The sequence below is a fragment of the Mesitornis unicolor genome, unplaced genomic scaffold (genome assembly GCF_000695765.1).
Source record: "Mesitornis unicolor isolate BGI_N332 unplaced genomic scaffold, ASM69576v1 scaffold10285, whole genome shotgun sequence".
Lineage (NCBI taxonomy): Eukaryota > Metazoa > Chordata > Aves > Mesitornithiformes > Mesitornithidae > Mesitornis > Mesitornis unicolor.
Window position 1 is genome coordinate 41,013 of NW_010187502.1, and position 20,046 is coordinate 61,058.

Genomic DNA, 20,046 nt, shown 5'->3' on the forward strand with positions numbered 1-20,046 from the left:
AGTCTTTTAGATGAGGAAAATCCAGAAGCCACAGGTTTATGTTATTGCCCGTGACCACTGCTACTAGAAAAGGCAACCTGAAAGCAACAGCCCTTTGCTCCTGTACCCTCATAGGCCTTGAGATGACATAAAACCTCTTGACACAAGCCCAGGGTGAGCTGAGCTGAGCTTTACTAGAACGAAATCGCACACCAGTATTGCTGTGCTGCCAGGACACAGCCTGTACGCCTCCAGAGCAGCTCTGGTACCTTCGCAGAAACCAGAGAGGGCAAAGACTCCTAAAACACATCAAGGACAGCAACAGCCTCCTGCTGCTCCACACCAAATTCTTACCTAACGAGCACTCCTGCCCACTTCAGGAAATGTTAATCACAGCACACTGAATAATCTTTGATGACTCCAAGACAAAGCCTAATCTGGATTTAGTTTAGCAGACAACATGCAGACATGATTCAGCTTGGCATTTTTAATATCCATACATACACACTTGTATAACCAGCACGAGGTACACTTCCATAATCACTCAACTTTCTACCTCTGTAGTCCAAAAGGAATGAAAGTCAACCCAAATTGTAGAGTACCACAGCCACACCAAACATCCTTTTTCTGTTTGTACTTAAAGCAACACCCATGGGAGCTGGCACTTGTGCTGCAGTGCAGTTCTTCCTCCTCACTCACCCTTGGATTTCCCAGTGACTAAACCCAGTACAGAGCAGGAAAATGGCCAGGGTACACACAAATTTCAGAACTATTTAAATCAAAGGATTCTTACTGTGCTCATCACCAAGATATTTCAGTGCCAGTAGTGCATGAGATACTGTGAGAGATGAGATAGTACAGTACTGTGTTTGTGTTTATTTCTGTTTAGCGAGAGGAACATCTTTGTGACTACTCCTGAGGGCATAAAGCAGCGTGTTTTCCTCAACATATTCACGTTCTGGCTCACTTAGATTTATTTGCAAGTCACTACTATCTTCCCATTTCATTAGTTACAAGAGGCTCATTTAAAAAAAAGGAAAAACAGAACTGTATCAGTCACTTTAGAAAGTGTTTATTCAAAAGCTTCATAGCACCATCTTGGTTTTTAAAACATCCAAATAAAATGCAGCAATTAAAATGTTTTGTTTCGTTTCTTGTTGAGCATGACACTAACTCCACCTGTAAATGTATTTATGGTTGTTCTTGCTAATACAACTGAAAAATAGCGCTCCTGTGCACACAGACATAGCACTGGGCCTTGATGTGGGTTATCCATAACAGAGAAATAAAACCTGAAACTGGAGTCCTCCAGGAAGCAGTCTGCCCACCCCTCACCTCCCCAGCTCTGCTGGAGGGGAAAATTTTCTAATGGTAATTTTTGGCAGTTTCAATTCTTATGTCCCCTCCAAAACTTCAGCAAAACTAAAAATGTAAATATAGAAAATATTTTGGGCATTGTTATGGTACAAGTCAGACCATGAATGGTTAATTTATAAGTACTTTGATCCATTTGTTCAAGAATCACCTAGCTGTTAATTCTAAGGAAGGGCCTTTTATAGCCATCTTTTCTAGGGAAAACACCAGTCAAAATAATTCTACTGAGTTACCATGCTGATTTTTCATAAGTATTTAAGGAGAAATCCAGCTGCCATTGACAGCACTTGTAATATGTTTTCATCGCGAGTTTTAGCCTTTTCCCTTTTTAGTTTTGTGGAGTAGTCTGAGAGCTTTGTTCAGCCAAGTCAGTAAAGCGCTATTTCCCAAAGATCCTTAACTTAGATTCAAGAATAGGGACCATGCTGAGGTGCTTGGTCACATTAACATTTGGCTATGGCTTCCAACCACTGGAATTTTCTATTGCGTCTACTTCGGGTTGACCGTTAAGAGGCAAGCGCTCGCTGGTTCACTTGGCTAAAGCCCCCATCGGGTCCCAGGCCGGCAAAACAATCGGGTCCTGCTGCATCACGGCCAAGACATCTTCTGGGACGTGTTTCTTATCCACCACCACCTCGTACACGTACTCAGAAAACCAGTCGTCCGTCATGATCAGGTACCCTGGGGAAGAAAGCAGTGCGTTACAACAGAACCAGCACCAGCACAGCCAGGCAGTCACATAACACAGGTTTCACCTATGAATGATGCATTACAAACAGGACCTAGGAATGCTGTACCTCTCCAAGAAAAAAAATCACAAATAAATTAACGTATGAGATAACTGGGTGTACTTCATGTGCACTGAAAGACCAAGCAAGAGGACTGCTAGGAAAAACAAGACACGGAATATTCATAACTTCTGCTGTTAAAACAGGCATTGAGAACACTCAACTGATTTGCAATGCCTTAAAAAAAAAGGTATTTAAGGCAGAATGTAAAATTTAGAATCTACAGCTTTAGAAGCCTTCAGGTTTTTGTTAAGAAAAGGGAAGTTTTCCCAGTGAAAATCCAAACCATCCTTGGCTTAAGAAAGCTGTGCTGGTTTAGTTCTTGTAGCAAGAGGAGGCCATCTGCTTTTCTCATCTGTAAAAGCATTTAAATCACACTTTGGCTGAACTAAATCTTATTTTTTCCCCTTAATATAATTCTTACTGAGAATTTTAGCGAACAGCCTTTGAACTGTGGGGGGAAGTCACATTTAGAGTATCACAGGTTTTAGCAGAAAGCTACCATTGGAAACAAACTATTCAAAGTAAACTGAAAGGAAGAGTGGCTGGGAGAGGGAAAGCATTTAGAAGACAGATGAGGTGGCTTTATGTAATAAAGTTCCTCATGTCCTTATACAGTATCATCACACAATCAAATGAAACAAGAAAATGTCCAAAGAATATGGACAATAAATGCATCTATCTCCACCATCTTGTTTCTAAAGCAAGAAATCAGATAATTCCCATAAATTAAAAACCCTATCAATTGTAATCCGAGCTAGAAGCCATTTTGGAAACACAGCCAAAGGGAGCTGCCTTGATTATTCTCTCCTCAGGATATGAGTTCTTGGGACACACAAAAACCTCTCACTCCCAAGAGCCAACAAGTAATTGCACCCTGAGAGGATAATGAACTCTGCTTCTGACATCCTGCATCTCAGGGCTTGACAGCACCGATTAGGATCGCGGTGTCTGAACAAGAAGGAAGCAGCGAGCAGAACTTCAGAACATGCAAATAAGTGAGGCTGCTCCTGGCGAAGGCCTGCACCCGCTGTCACAATGAAAGCCATTATCAATTTCTTCATTAAAAGGAGACACTTTATACGCAGCTATATATATATACACACACACACCTCAGAGCCTGCCTGAGGCAACCCTGAGCTCTGCACGCCATCCAGGTAACGGGCAAGAAGTGAGAAAGAAATAGAAAAGTTTTCTGCATTTCTGGGCAGGGCACACAACGGGGTTTTACCTCAGGCAATCGATCTGTTGCTCCTACTCCAACCATTGGTATGTTAACACCATGCAAAGAAACCCAGAACAGCAGCATCTTGTAACAAAACACAGCATCTGACTATGAAACCGTAATCCTCTGTGGATGAGGCTGGTCCACATTTCTGACGTACCCAAAGGAAAACCTGATCACAGAGCATTTTAAACCTGACAGGTGCTGGCCAGGGAGGATGAGTCTGTGAGTTACCACATAACCTGGGATTTGGGTACCTGAAAGTAAAGCCCTTGAAAGTTCCCAAAGAACTAAGGAGAAGTCACTTGGGCTTGTGCTGTAACTCCTCCATAGGGAAAGCAAATCAACAGAGCCTTTCTGCCACAGGGTACTTATGGGATGATTGGTATACATATATACAAATACAGACACTAAGTGTCTACAGCTAAATCCTTGAAATGCCTTCACACAGAATACGTATCCAACAGCCAGCACAAGAGATTAAGAAAGTCAAAACGGAGCCGACTTGTAGCTGGAGATGTTTCACAAAACAAAAGCTCTTTTCATGCCAAAACAACCAGATAGACCCCTATCAAATGGATGTGATAAGGTGATTTAGTGTTCCCCTCTTGCCTGCTTTTAAAAAAAGATATCCGATAGGATAAGCTGGGTTCAAAGTTAGGTAATAAAGTACTGTGACTCCAGAACAAAAGAGTAAGCAGAATAATTAAACTTGTCTGTATGGCTGACAAAGTGCCAGTAAAACACAGAAAGGAAACATTTGACTGGGAAGTGACTTTTTTACCTCAAAAAACAAGCAACGTTTGTCAGCAGCTGCGTTCGTTCCTTGAGGAAAAACAGACAGGATTCCAAGAAACACTTTTACAACAGATATGAATGTAATTAGGAAATATTTAGGAGAGGCAACGTTAGGCTGTTCCCAGGGCTTCCCTTTCTCCAGGACAAGCACTACCACAAGAACTCAGCTCTGCCCATGATACCCAAACCAGGAGTCAGTCTTTCCTCTCCTGCACCATGCAAGTCCCATGGAACAGGTGGCATCTGGCACCTTCAACCGTACTTGGAGCAAAGCGAGAGTGACCCCATGTGAAAAACACTTCCATTTCCTACCAACAATAAGCGATTTGTTTGTTTTAATGACTCAAAGTCCAGTCTCTGGAGTTTTGTTGCAGCCTGTACCCTTTATCATCTCATCCAAGAAATAACGAGGTTGGGGCCTACTTGTATCCCCCACACCCAAGCGGGCCTCAACTGGGATGTGCCAAGTTTAGCATCACTCTTGGCTGCCTCTTTACGGATGTGGATTCTGGTTCTCTGCACTGGACTTACTCAAGCACAGCTTCCCGATACCTTCACAAGGCTGATAAGACTTAAAAAAATCACTGCCAGACCCAGTGGCACTGCAAGAGAGCTAGGACAGACCACAGATCCTCACCCTCCTACACCAGCTGGTACTGTTTGAGGAGTGAAACAGCAAGGCAGGAGGAAGGGGAGGAAACCCCATCAAGTTCCTTCTTCTAGTGTTTGGGAATGAGCTCAGAAGGATACCTCCAATTGCCTTTAGTTCAACAGCGGGTTGTTTGGTCATACCCAAGAAAAATCATTCTGGGATTCACCTCCCTAAAAAAAGGAGCCTGAAGTAAAAGTCCAGCATCGTAGTTCAAATGGGATTTTCTGGCAAGGCACTTTTCCAGGCAACTCCCTAACCAAAGCAAAATATAGAAAGTGAGCAAGACTTTCCAGAGACGATGGTCTCTCCCAATGCAACACAGATAAGCGAGTGACTCACTCAGAAAATTCATGAAGATGGCATGCACACACTACATGGATACAAGGCACACACTGCGTTTATTCAAGTCACTCTGGGGTTCTATCGTATTTCAAAGGAACAACCCAGCTCCTTGTAAATGGCTCTAGAGCTCACTCTTGAAAAGTGAATCCGTATTTGGAAAAGAGATAATGTCTAAAGAAGGTAAACTTACTGCAAACCAAGTAAGTTAAGCTTGCTTTGAACTTGTTTACCAACTTCGTAAGACTTAAGACTAGAAAACTGAGTTAATTTAGTGTTATTTCCAACTTAAAGCCTGTGGCACTACATTTCTTTCATTTCCAGTTGCTGTAGTTAATTTTTTTATTTTGGATTACATGCTCAAAGTGAAGAAAGCCGAAAATGCACATGGCTCCCCACAGGTATTGTTCACAGCCCCCATAGCTGTCAGGGCATTCACCGATGCTCCAGCCCAGCAACACCAGCACAGAACCACCACAGCCCAACAGGTACAACTGGAACAGCCAGATCCTGAAACTTAGCCCAGTTTTCTCCAGTTCTAACAAACAACTCTGAACCTTGGCCAAGGAGCATACATGGATAGCACAATCAGAGCTGCTGACAGACACCAATTAAAGGCAGAATGCTTGGAGTAGTAAATGAAGTCCACTCCAAGCAGTTGTAAAGCAGAGTGAGCACTTCCTCCCTGGCAGCATTCCTCTAGCAGTAGCAGCATCTACCACCACAAACCAAGCGTCTGGAGTGTCTCAAAACAGTTCTGACAATAACAGCACAGCTACCCAGGCATTTTTCTATTTTATATTCTCTATTATAAAGGTGCTTAATGAATTAGTTATTTGTTCGTATTTGGAGACAAGAAAACCTTTAATGTTACTTCTTTTTAGTATTATTTGGCTTCTTCATTTAATCCAACATTCCAAAGTCCATTTTACTGGTGTCACACTGACGAGCCTCGAAGGCTGAACATCAACATGGTTTCGTTGTTTTGTCAAGACTAAAGATTTTTATTGGAATACTTTGCTGTGAATGTATACCGCTAACTCAGAAAAGAGTACTACAAGAGCAAGGGACCAGGCAATAATTAAGGCGCTGTTCCAAGAATAATCTACATTTCAGTTAGCTGTTCATGTGTGAGACATCAAAAGCTTATGAGTAAGACCACATCCTAAAACAGTTTTCTGGAAATAGTCTATTCCCATAAGAAACCTCAAACATCCTGGGAAACTTCTGCCATACCAGATTAATGTGCAATAGAAAAATGTGGGCAGCAGTGACTGTTCTGGTATGCCCTGGGACACAGTTTATTGTGCCACGGTGGAGTCCACATCCGGCCTCAGACAGGAGATGACAAAAACCATGGAGACTTCACTCCAATCATTTAGGACAAGCAGAGTGACTGCAAGCCATGTGCCACACCAGGCAGCACATCCACGCCGCTCAGCCCCACAGTGCTTACAAACCCTTTTTAAAGGAACAGTGGTGCAGGCCAAGCCAGTCACCACCAGACAGCAAGTCCATGCAGAAAACCCGACAGGAGCTAAACTGTGTGTTAACTGTGGGTTTTCTTGTTGCTAGTGCTTGTCATAGCAGAGATGACCACTGTAAGGATGCCCCAGGTCCCATTTTCAGCACAGCTTCAAAACAGCAACCGGAATTACAATTTTTCATTTTTTTTAATGGACAGGTATCAGAGCTGGAGCAGTTCACACTGCAGCTATACACAGCACAAGCTGGAAGGAGCCATATCCTCATTTCCTCATTTACAAAATCAGTGAGTAAAAGCTTGCAGCGATTGATAAACAGTGCTTTAAAAGAAAATATAAACCACTTATGTTTCACACACGACCAGGAAAATTATTTAAGTACCATAAGCCAGAGCCACCATGAGGTCCCAGACTTGCATTCTTCAGCAAAAGATCAAGAGCAACTAAACAGCAAAGGTTCTGCTGTCCCTGTCACACTTGTCAGACTCCTACCACTGTTGGGGGTTTTTGGCAGGGGTAATAGCCAGCAATTTACTTGTGATCAACACCAAACTGGTACACAATGCTTCAGAAAATAAGCAGCTTTACAGCAATAAGCTAATCAACCTTAAAAAATTATAATGAAGTATTTAAACTTTGACAAAATCTGAACTTTAGATAAAGTCTATCAGTATCTTGCCATAGCTTCCATACACAAAGTAAACAGGTTGGTTATTGGATTTGTCAAAAGCTGTAGTGCAAAGACAATACATGCCCCATATCATTAAGCTATTTCAGAGTTCAGCTCTAGCCTCCAAACATAAAAGCTTCTGTTGGCTTTGTCCTCCTGCCCCTGGGACCAAGATGTTGTCTGTCAAGAGGTGTCATCAGCCACCTATGGCCACCTCCCAAAAATGCAGTTGCTTCTACAGCTGAGCTTGCAGCCACAGTGGCCAAGTTTATCCAGTGGCATTTCCTGCTTCTCCATTACTGTTTGGATTTGATTCGCTTTGATTAAATCATATTTAAGTGAAGAATGTTTGTCTTCCAGGAACAGTGCCATAACTCAGCCATCCACATGCTGCTGCAGGCTTGGTTCACACCTGTCCTGGTGAAGGACACATAGCACATTTCTCCTCCCCCCCTCCTTATTTCCAAACACTAAATTCAGCTTTCTGTTCCCATGACTATAATTTACCTTTGTTACCACGGTCTTCACCCCAGGAGTTTTCCACTCTCCATTTTTCAAAGGCCTCCTCTTGCCCATCCTGTAGCAAAACAAGTAGAAAATGCGGTCAAGAAGAGAGCCTGCAACAAACATTTATTTTAACAAGAAAACTTAAATTGAGCTAAATTCAAGTTTGCACTGAACTGGCAGAATTTAAGCAGCCTTCCCTATCACCTGTCAGGACACAAGGGCCTTCTGAAATACAGAATGCAACTTGCTTGAACTGGGAATCAGAGGAAAGGATCAAGGGGAAAGCAGCAACTGTAATAATTTAGAGAAGTATTAGTAAAAGGCAAGTATAAACGTGTGAAGGTATCATACAGCTCCAAGTCTGGTGCAGTGAAAGATACACAAGGCTTCTAGCGAGCACAAAGCACATTGGAGCTCAAGTTCAGAGGTGTGCAGCATTGCAGCCTGCACTGTGCAGATCTGTAATCTGGTTCAAATTTACCAAGCACATAAAAGCACCAAACGCAGCTTCAGAGGTTTGCTGTGCCACAAATGAACTATGGCTTTCTTCACGCAGCCTCTCATGAGGAAACAGCAGGTCTCTTCAGGAACCAAAGAAGAGTAATTATTTTGCTACTACATTTTTTTAATGCTAAAAACTATCCGAGATAACAGCCCACAAATCCAATCTTAATATTCAACAGCATACTGTCGCATTGCTTCTATTCTCACTTAAAAAATATAGGACAGTCCTTAAAATTAAGACACTCTAAAGCTGCCAGGCTGAGGATAAGTCAACTCTTGATGCTATCAGACAGAAACTGGGATTAACATGTTTGTGTATTTTAAGTTTCTAACCAAAAGGTGCATTTAATCCACATCAATTGTTTTTAGGTTGTAAAATTGTAATAGGATTTTTTTTTAAATCTTCAAAGCCTTTTTATAAAGTAGGTAAATCCAAAGTATTACATTTTACAACTCAGTTATCAAAGCTTCTTTAGATTAAGTTAAGGTTTAATATAAGACAACATGTTCCAACAAAATAGAAACAACTATGTCCAGTTTGAATGTGGAAGAGATGCTAAATGCTGAACTTGTTCTAGGATAATTTCTTTTAAACTATCTTTTGATTTTAGAGATACCATCCATCATATACACGTCCTTTTCATCAGGAAATCAGGTCACATTTGTTCACAGTTTATACAAATATACACTTAGGCATGCAAAAATATGAATTTAAAAATACAGACCATAGATTATAGCTGCCAGTGGTGTGCAGTCAGAAACTGGCTACAAGCAGTGCAAACATACACACCTCAGTCGTGAACAGATAAATAGGTTTGAAACACCAGAAAAGAGTAATTTTAAAGATCTAACAAAAAACAAGTTTTTGTAAAAATGTGTTCATGCAACCTGATACACAAGCCAGAAGTGTTAAGAACTCAGAACACAGGACAGGAAAACGTATATTGAGTTGTAAAAAGTAACTCAAGAATTCTCATGGCTCAGCAGTCCCATCCCAAGTCCTCAAACTCCACAGCTCAAGCAAACTTTTCCAATTATATGCAAGCTGCTATTTCTCAAGCCAAGGTCATTTTGAACAGGAAGAGATCACTTCAAAGAAACTTTAATAATGACCACTTCTGGAAAGAAACAAAAAACATCAACACTGCAGATAACCCTGAGCTGTAAATTTTTACATGGTTCTTTTCACTTTGTATGTGCTTTGTTATATTGCCAGGAACAGATTTAGTTGTGAATTCATCTCTGTCTACTGTCTGCCACCAAGCTATTTTGGACACCGTTTTCCTTCCCTAATTATGAGTTGGTCAGAGAGGTCGCATGCCAGCGGCTTGTGGGAGCATAAGACTGTTGCAAAGTGCCTCCTACCGGCATTTCAACAGAAGGAGCTTCAGGCTGCAAAACAAACTGGGCTAACCCATGCAGTGGGACATGGTAGGAGATACTTGCTGCCATACTACATTTCTTGGTCAGCAAGATACATCAAATTCTGTATTGAAAAATGCGTTAACATAGGTTTTCTGGTATCTGAAAAATAGAAGCTGACTTTCTTTACCCTTCCTCCAATAAAAGTTTGTGGGCAGAAGGAAAGTTCTTGACTTGGGTAAAATTCTTTCCTCCTTGTTAAATATTTACAGTTCCAAGAGACACAAACAACATGGAGAATAACCCGGGCCTTGTGCACCAGGGTGTTGAGGCACACGCACTGAACTCCAGCAGAACAGCTTACATGCTGCAAATGAGCCCAGAATACAAACAAGCTGCCAAATACTCCAATACATCCATGCAAGCATCAGAACTTGAGGAGCAAGACTACCTTCTCGGTGACAGCTGTCAGGACCATGGCATGGGTCATCATTGATTCTCCAAAGATCAATCGTTCTGCTTTGTTCATGTTCTTGACGGAGACGCCAAACACCAGCTCATGATTAAATCTATCAGAAAGCCACATAAGCAATATCAAAAAGGATGCAAGGAGAACCCTCGCCAGAAAAATCAGGGCATCGGCAGACTGCACTGTCCCAGGAGCCACTGCACGGGCATGCTGAATTCAACTATTTTTAGTGTCAGAATAAAGATGACAACTCCCTTTAGGAGTGCCTCTCACCGCATACAAGACAATTCAAAATGAGTAAGCACTTGTAGTGCTTCTTTAAATAATAAGATTTTTAGCTAACAAGTGAAATAAACATTTCTGCTGCTGAAGTACTTAAATACACTCTTCTGGGGTATACAATCCAAAGTATGGACAAATTAGTTTCTTGAGCAGTCAAAGCACTGCTTATGCCTCAGCCAAGTATCCCAAACGGTATTCTCTGTTGATTTTCTACTTACATATTCATGTCATTGATTCCCAGCTTGCCATAGAAGTGCTTTGCGACATCGCAGCCAAACCACACAGCCTACAAAGAAGAAAGAGTCATGTCTAGGCCATATCCAATGAGTTTTACATTACAAGGGTTGCATCATGCCATCCGTGAAGAGAAACCAAACAAACCTCGCCATCCTTAATGGACGCTGCAGCTAATTTTTTCAAGACCTCGACAGGCTGGTTGTTGTAGAGCGTTTTCCTCCCTCCTACCATGTTGCCCAGGTACTCCACCGTATACAGCCTGTTGTATGGGTTCTGAGGGCGAGGATCATTCACTAGACAAATCTGCCAAAAACCAAGATGTCATAAATTAAGGTGCAACTTGACTGAAAACTTGTAGAAGTCAATGTAGATGAATTTCAGAGAACTGCTTTTGTCCCAGCTAGCCGTCTGTCCCATTTGCAAAAAAGCCACTTGGCTGACTTGTAGAAGTCAATGTAGATGAATTTCAAAGAACTGCGTTTGTCCCAGCTAGCTGTCTGTCCCATTTGCAAAAAAGCCACTTGGCTGAAATACCAATTTTTTTAAGTTTTGGCTTTTTTGTTCACATCAACTGCAGCACAGCAGCACTGCACATTATTCCTGCTCTCTAATGGCTGTCTTATAGCATTTTATGACCAATTTGATCATTATGTATTTTATAATTACAAAATCATCACGGAAGGGCAATGCGAGATCACAGATAATTGAAGGGTAAAACACAAACAGGAGAATGGGGAGAATAAACACAGGGCTATTTTTGATTTGTAGGAGTGGTACCCATCCCACATGGTGCAGTTACGGTGGTGGACGGTATGCTTGCAACGGTGGAAAATAAGATTAGCACTAAAAAAAGGCTCTTGGAAGTTACTGCCTTTCAGCATCCCCAACCTTGTCCTCCATGTTGAAGTAAGGCTTCACGTGCTCAGTGTAGAACTGGACCGGTGTCACGGGGCCGTATTTGTGGTAGTTCTTCTCCTTATCCCGGAACTCCCAGCAGAAGGTCTCCGGAGGGCTGCCCAGGCAGGTACTCACTATTCTGAACACCTGTCCAGAGAAGGAAACAGCTGTGAACTTGCTGAAGCACACAGGTCTCCCTCTCCTACCACAGCAATGCCACTGATGGATGGATTTCTCCATGTGAGAGCCAACTGGAGAAATGGGATCTTAACGGTCACCTTTGAAGAACATAAGCATACACACATGAGGCATTTGCATTCAGCTCTGGGAGTCTCAGTGTTTCAACAGTTCAAAAGCAATCTGAAAGGCCACAGAAAATAAACTCTCTCCATGCTTATGCTGAACCTTCTCAGGCAAAACAGAAGCTGAAGGTTGAACATATAAATTCCAGGTTATCCTGGGAATGCAGCAGCCAAAAGCAAAAGCCAATGCACTGTCCAGTCCCATTCCAATATTTCATAAGTAATTCTGAAGCTCCTCCAACAAGGATCCTTTTCCAGTGCAAGAGAAGCTTTATTAAACTGATTCCAGAAAGCCTTAAGCATTCAGCATCACCTGTTCCACCGGGTGGTTTGCCCCAGAGACAAGCAGCCCTCCTAACATGCATACAGCAAAGCATTTTATCCCAGTGTTTCCCTTGTACTAATCCCTTTTTTCCTGTAATGTTAATTTGGATTTCGAAGATGGTCCTTTGCTTCTTTCCAAAATCCTAGAATAATCTTCTCATCTGTTTTAATACATTCAACAATGTCTCAGTTCAGGATTAAGGTTGCAGGTTATGCAATTTAATTCAAGATCCCTGCCTGCTGACTGTGACAGCCTTTGCAGCTGGCAGCTTTCTGTTAATTTTTAGCATGAAAAGTTGACCAGACCAGAGTCATCAGCCTCCCTGTAAATCAGAATATGAAACAGCACTTAAGAATCACTACTGTACTTTCTCACAGGGCTTATCACAAAATGCGCTAACTCGCAGGCAGTATAACCAGATGACTGTCTTTAGGGATATTTAGCAGGACCTGCCACAGGTACTCTGGGGACAGAGAATCCAATCACATTTAAACAGGTTTGAATCTGTTTCACCTCAGCCAACATTGGTCTGCTTCAGCTTTATTTCAGGAGCCAGTTGAGCTGATTTGTACAGATCCTAAGGCCCCATAAGAGCTAGTTTTGTGCTAGTGTGCACTTCATGCTGATGGCAAAAGGAGTGCAATGTTCATGCTAAGTAACGCTGGCTGTGCACAAAACACAAAGGTGTTCTTGCTTCAAGCAATTTAAGAAAACAAGTCAGATTGATTACGGGTTGAAACAAGGGTGGAGGCTTAATGTTTTGCTGGAGGAACTCACATTTATTTCTCAATAAATATGTTAAAGAACAAATGTAAATCCCTAAACTACTACAAATATTTAATTTTGCACAGGCTGCACAAAAGGTAGCATTTGCTGGGGACACACCCACATTACCTCAGATGATCCCAAGCAGTGAGAGATGAGGCCATGAAAACAAAACAAGAAAAACGCCTAAAAGGAGAGCAAGGAGCAAGCAGGCTCCAGCCAGAGAAAGGAAAATGATGGAGACAGAAGTCTCCACAGAGGTAGTGAAGCCTGGCATGGCCAACCCCAATTGTTCTGCCACCACAGGCCATCTCTTAGTATCTCACAAGCTTCCCCTATCAATAAATAAAATGAGACATATTTAAGCTAAAAGGTGACTTAAATCACTCTGGTGACAACTAGAACCAAGATAAGGCAAAGATAAAGTGTCTTGTGCTAAAAACCAAACTGAACGAGGAGGGGAAAAGGAGGACGCTCCTGATAAGGAAGAGTCTACAAAGGAGAACGGTAAAGGAAGACAAATTCAACCACATGCACTGCACTGATTTCAACTTCTGACCTGCTGTGCACTGGTTTGATAAGAAGAATGTTTATACAAGTGCTGGAGTGAATATTTAATCTTGTGTTTCCAGCATGAGCAACCAAGATTTGCTATGCAAATACAACTTCACAGAACAAAACCAAGTTCTGCTTTGCCACGTATAAAAATAGATACAAGAGCTCTTACAAACATGAAATGAAGAAGTGGTTTCAAACCTTTAAAACTGAGTGTTTTAAAGTATACAAGACCAGTGCAATTGCACATTTCAACTACAATGTTTATTAAAAGTAAATCCACTGAAGTTGCAAACCACTATTGCCACTGCTAGAGGAAATGGTGTGCTAACTTCAGAGAATTAAGCACAGCCTTTCTAAAGAACAGACAAATTGCAATCAGTTAATGAACCTTTAATGCTAGTTCCAGGACCCCTTGTTGCAGGGCAAGAGGCTCTAAACAAATGAGGAGACATTTTGTGGTGAACTCTATGTCACTGCCCTAAAAATTAACATTTCTAGGAAGCTTTTGATGTTGGCTGTAAAATCCTCAAAGGGCCTTTGGACACACACACAGACTAGATGCAAGTCATATTAATCCACTTTTGAACTAAGTGCTGATTGGCAACATACTGGAGTAGGCTAAGAGCACAGAATTACTGTTGATCTTAGGGCATACCTTTCATAAAAGTTTTAGTTTCAATAATATAACCCAAGTAAGACAAATAATTTTTTAATCTAACCTTAAAATCAGATAAGAAGCTACACGTTTTTACATGAAGTGCAAAGATTGACTTCCAAAAACCAAACCAACTCATTAATACTTGCATATTAGTGGACCTTCCTGAGCCTTACAGAAACAGCCCAAGGTCAGTTCTGCCCGATACTCATGTTCACTGGACTGCAGAAAAACTAACACACAACTGAAACATTTAGTTTCTGAGTCATCCAAAGACAGACATTGAAACCACTGGGTGACTTTGCATTGTACATTTGAAAAACAAATTATGTACTTTTAAAAAAAAATGCATGCACTTGGACAAATTAAAATAGCCTGGACTTTTGGCTATATAAGAATCAAGTATGGGGATTACTGAGTGAGAAAGTCACATGTGCCACTGTCACATTCAGTGTGAACAGAGGGAGGGCCAGCCACTACACACACACTGCAGACTTCCTGATCGATTGCATTTTGAGTTAATTCAGAGCCAGAAGCAGATGCTGCAATTCCCTCCTCTGCTGCCCCCAGTACAGACCACAGCTGGGTTCAGCCCTGCCTTCAGCTCACACCCTTGCCATAATGCAGAGGGCTCCCTTTCCTTGTTCTTTTCTGCTCTCTTGTGGGGAATTTCTGCAACAACACTTGTGCTGTAAGATTTACATTCAAAGCCATCAGAGTGCGGTTTTCAACCTGCCTCTTACCTACTATTTATAAAAGCCTGATAGGCCACTATTTTTATGCCACTTAAGGTACAAAATACTGCCTTCCTACAGAAAGAGGCAGATGTCTCTGTAAAATGTCATAGTTCTGAAATCTGTAAATTTGAGATATTTGTATGGAAGTACTAAAATTCAGAATGAGATAAGCAACAAGCCACTACAGAAAATTCACTTGAATATCTCCAAGCACATTGCCATACGTAACATTCCTAGTCAAGCAAACAAAAGGCACTTGTTCTGGCTGCTAGAACAAGAGTTAGCAAGAAATCTCACTCATTCTAGCCTCATGTTCCAGGAAAATTCATGGCACACAAATACATTTACCTCTTCTATCATCGTGTCCATCGCAGCACAAATTTCTCCTTTAACTGTTGCACTTTCCACCATACTTCTTAGCCGCAAACAGTATTCTCTCATCTGTTAAAAGAGAAAGTAATTTTATTATAAAGGTACAAAAGGTGCCACCTCATCAGTTTTCAGGACTTCTTACCTGGTTTGAAGCACCTATTTTACTCATTATAACATTTTCAAAATGAAAAGAAAATCCCTTGCAGAAGGCATTGTTAGATACGGATTCTTAAAAAGAATAAAGATAATGAAGTGATTTAAGGTAAAAGATTACAAAACCAAGCAGAAATCAACAAACAGTTGCAACTCAATTCCAGTTTTCCAACCATTGATTTGAAGCTTACAGCCATTAGCAATTCTTAAGGTTTGATTTCTCTTGGTTCTGTAACTGATGCCACAACATCCATAACCCATCACCATCTCTGTGACTCAGAGAACAGACTGTCTTCATCCTGTAAAATTTATTTTGCAATCCTAATGCATAATTGATCTCTTGGTTGATAAGAGGAATGGAGCATTTCCCCACCCCACGCAGAATTGCAGTAAGAGCAGCGTGCGCTTCCCATTACTGTCACCATCCATAAGGCCAGGAGCAGCGAGTGGGGCTCCCACAGGACCAGCTGGTTTGCAGTGCTCAAGACTAGAATAACATTAGTGCCGTTTGTTATGTCTGAGCTCATTTTAGCACATATTTTACATTTTTATGTAGATTTCAGCAGGCAATTTTCCCTGAGCATGTAGCATATGAACTGGGGAAAGAAATTAAGAGCCCACTGTAAAAACAAGCTTTAATTGCCTTTTTACCTAGCTACCTACACTAGCATCTTCCCAGATTAATTCACTTGTGCAGTTCAGGGAGCACATTTACACCTTCCCTTCAGACAAAGCTGCACACCTCTGTACTGTAAGCTGATTTTTAAGAGTCAATGTTTTGAAAATACCTTTTTTTTCCTTCATCTTTTCCATCAATTTTGGCAGTAATCTCAAGAAACCTTGGCATATTGGTAGATGAAATGAGGAGGTGGAAAAAAGTCACCTAGATGCCAAGTGCTAGTTTTGCAGAAACAGATATAATCAGCCACACATCAAGAATTAGCTTTTTGGAAATCTGAGGATTAGGAACAATTGCTACTAAAACTTTGAAGCTACTGAAGCCTGGCAATGGCCACCTTCCATAAACACTTTCCTGCTCCATGTATCAAGATTAACATCAGATCTTGAGTTTTTAGGCTGTTTTTTGAATAAAAGCAAGTTCCTGAGATGCACACAGTACTTTGGTCAACAAAGAGAAATGGAAGTAGGCACACCTGGAGCAGGCTCATTCCCATCCCCTCCTCTTAATTGTATCATCAATGTCAATTTTACCTTATGATTCAAGATCTCATTCATCCTTCTAGTAGCCTCTGTGGTATGAGACTCTGGGAAGTATTTCTTGGGGACAACACCATACTTTTCTAAAATAGAAGAAAACTATGCATTAACAATTGTTTTTTCCTGTCCTGGTTTGAGCTAAATAGAACTAATTTTCTAATTAGTGATTTTACGTTCCAGCTCAGTCTCTTCTAAGTGGCTGAACTTGCTGAAACTAGCAGCATGTTTTTCAGTATGTGCTGCTAGAAGATAATCTCAAGGCCAATTGTCTCACCATGGGTGTCGTGTTTGTGCCTACGGGGGGAAAGTGGACCCAGAACCGACCAACAAAGTACTCCATCCCACACACATCATACACTGTATAAAGCTGAAGGATCACAAGGGTCTCGACTCTTCTTCCATCTTGGACCCTTCTGCTTGTCTTGATCCTGCAGTGGCCGAGGTCTGAGCAGAACCCTGCTCATTCGTCTGCCTCTGATCCTGATTCGTGTGTTCCTGCATCAGCTCCCACTGCTGCTGAGTTCGGTCTGGGACCTTTCCAGTGTCTGCTCCCAGAGCCTCTGGGGATGTATATGTCATTGGGGGACAATTTTATATTGGTTTTGTATATACATATTTGTACATACCTGTATATATTCTATTATTTTCCTATTTACATTATAATCCTGTAGTATTAGTATTGTTTTATTAAATCTGTTAGCTTTATTTTCCAACCCGTAAAGTCTCTCTCCCTTATTCTCTTTTCTCTTCCCTTCTGAGAAGGGGAGAGGGGTTAATAGAGAGCAAAAGTCCAAGATTTAGTGGCCATCCCAGCCCTAAGCCACGACATTGCTACACAGCAGATGCTAGTAATTCTGCTTATACCCATATAAAAGCTAAATATAGTTGGGTTTTGTGCAAAGATTATAAGGGAATGTCTCTTATGTAGAGGTTACAAATATTCAAAGTTTACATTTTAATCAGTCACTGAATCTTGACCTCTGATCTGCATTCCACAGGGGTCCCAAGAGGTGGAATCCCTGAACTGCTCAGTATCATTTAATCCAGCACTTTTAGAAATCCTAAACTGCTCAGTGCTTTAAGAAGCTCCTTTTACCAGAAAAAAAATGAGTACTTGAAAATTAAGCTCCTGAAGTATCTTCTAAAAGAACTGGGCTGCTTATGAATTATTCCCTGTATTTTATCTAAGGTGAAGTGACTTAGCTTCCCAGTCTCCTTTCCTCCTCAACATTTATAAAACATAAGCAACAGCTCAATTGCTTCCTACATTATGGTACCAATCAAAGATGACACCATGCAAGGCTCTGGATGTAACAGCAACATCACAAATCTCTGCCCTGATTAAATATTTGTAACAACCAGATGGGAAAAAAGTAACCTCCAGGCTCAAAAGAAACAAATCCCTTTTGTGATTCTAAACTTACATTATTGGCTTGTTGATTTACAAAGGTGACAAATTATTTCACAATACAAATGAAAGCAAATGATAGCATAATTCAGAGACAGAGAAATATCTCCCTCATCAGTGTAAGGAGGATCACACTTAAGCTGGATCTTTGTAAGACCAGCATTGCCACATTCCACATCATTTCCCTCTCACTGATCTTTGTATACTCCTTCTTCAGGCTGCAACTCTCCAAGTACTTTTGTTTCTGCCTTGCGGACATACCCTGCTCCAGAAATGTTTTTTCCTTACCATGTGCCCTAAAAATTGTATACATGGATAGAAACAAGCAATGCCGAGTTGATGACTGAAGTAAAAAGGGATTAAACCTTTTTCCTAAATGGAACCTCTGGGATATTTAATGACTTCTGTTGATCTTCTGAGCTTCTATCAGCAGCAATGTGCAAGAATGAAGATCCCAGACAAGATTTAAGCCTTATATTTATAAGCTGGCATGAAAAAGGTCTCTGATTAAAAAAAGGTAGTGGCATCACATTCCTTAACTTGCAGGTCTCAAACTCAGTTTCTTCTCCTATTTCACTCCTCATCTCAAACCACTGTGCAACTTCAGGAAGGACTCCTAGTGACTAGTCCTCTTACCAATAATGTTAACCAGCATATCCCACTGTCCACCATCATTCGTGGGGTTGGAGAGCAGGAACTGTATCAGTCTTCCTTCCACAGGCTCCTTTTTCTGAGCTGTTTCCACAAAGGCATTTAAAAAGTAGTAGCAACGTTCGACCTGGAACAGACAGACAGGAAAAACAGATATTTTAAGTGTGACATTGTGCATTAATTCATCCCTGACTATTCAGTTCAGAAATCCTAACTAGGTGTAGCTACTTTCAGCTCATCCACTGAAGCCTTTTTTTTCCCCCTTCTTAACATTCCAGGGCTGATCCTATAAACTTATTTCTGTCACAGACCAAATATTTAGAAGTTAGCACAGAGCTTGAGGGCAGAGGAACAGGAAATGTGAAACAGAAGTTATGCAATGAAGCCTGGCCCAAACTAGTACTAGAGTTTCTCGATTTCCCTTAAGGGGAAAAAAGCAGGCGCACAGCTTACAGATCAGTGGGTCACAATCACAGCTGAAAGCTCAACAGAGCATTACAGTCACATTTCCCCCGAGCCTCCTACAAGTAACTTTTGAAATACACACAACACTTGAACCAAGACTTTCACTATTCCAAAACGTTACCATCTTGACAACTTTCTTCTCAAGCTGAAAGTCCCACTTTGCTCAACCCCCATTTAAAATACTTATTTAAAGAACTTTTCAGGCTTCTTCTCATCTACCTTTTCCACCTGGATTGTTAAAATGCTCCAGCCTAAAAGCAGTTCTGTCCCAATGCTAATATGCAACTATACGAACCATCCTAGCACAGCCTGCGACCTGTCCTACTGTACCTTATCCCAGAAAAAGAGGTATGACTGGCTGAATTCAAACTCTTCGATGTTGTATTTCTTCATGAAAGGAAGACGCATTGCATTGAGACAGGAAAAGATCCAACATCTCCCTGAGAGATCAAAGGAACAAGAATTAAACTGGAACAGTTAAGTGCTGCGTAAGGTTTTTTTCCTTTTAAACACAGGATTCATAACACCATTCTGCCTCAAGCCTTTGGCCGCTGTTCTGGTTGGGATTGTAAAACACTAAGAAGCTCAGGAGAAGCTCAGAAGTCTTTTACTGCAAACACAGCTCTTTTAACTGTTTCTACCTTGTATCATCCAAAAATGGGCAAACGCTGCAAGCATAAAGACTGGTATTGGCTCAAGAGGATGCTGCAGGGATTCAATTTCACTTAGAGCCTGACAAAAGGACTTCAAGAGGCAGCCATCGCTCCCAGAAGGGCAGTCAGGATAGCATCATTCATCTCCAAAGGCTGGGGCCGCCGAGGGGCACTCCCCTCCTTACTGGGGCTCACCCCTCCTTACCGCCAGCACCTC

General features: G+C 41.4%; 1 protein-coding gene across 1 annotated transcript; it reads right to left on the reverse strand.

The window, feature by feature from the left end:
• Nucleotides 1-1,652: 1,652 nt before the first annotated feature.
• On the reverse strand, nt 1,653-19,616 carry BLMH (bleomycin hydrolase; the record flags this gene model as incomplete). The annotated part of the gene is made up of 10 exons (XM_010185471.1): nt 1,653-2,034; nt 7,817-7,886; nt 10,134-10,251; nt 10,652-10,719; nt 10,815-10,973; nt 11,559-11,714; nt 15,258-15,350; nt 16,647-16,735; nt 18,697-18,838; nt 19,507-19,616. Coding segments are annotated over 10 exons (1,157 nt in total), but the record flags the coding sequence as incomplete, so codon positions are not given.
• Between the last annotated feature and the right edge of the window lie 430 nt (nt 19,617-20,046).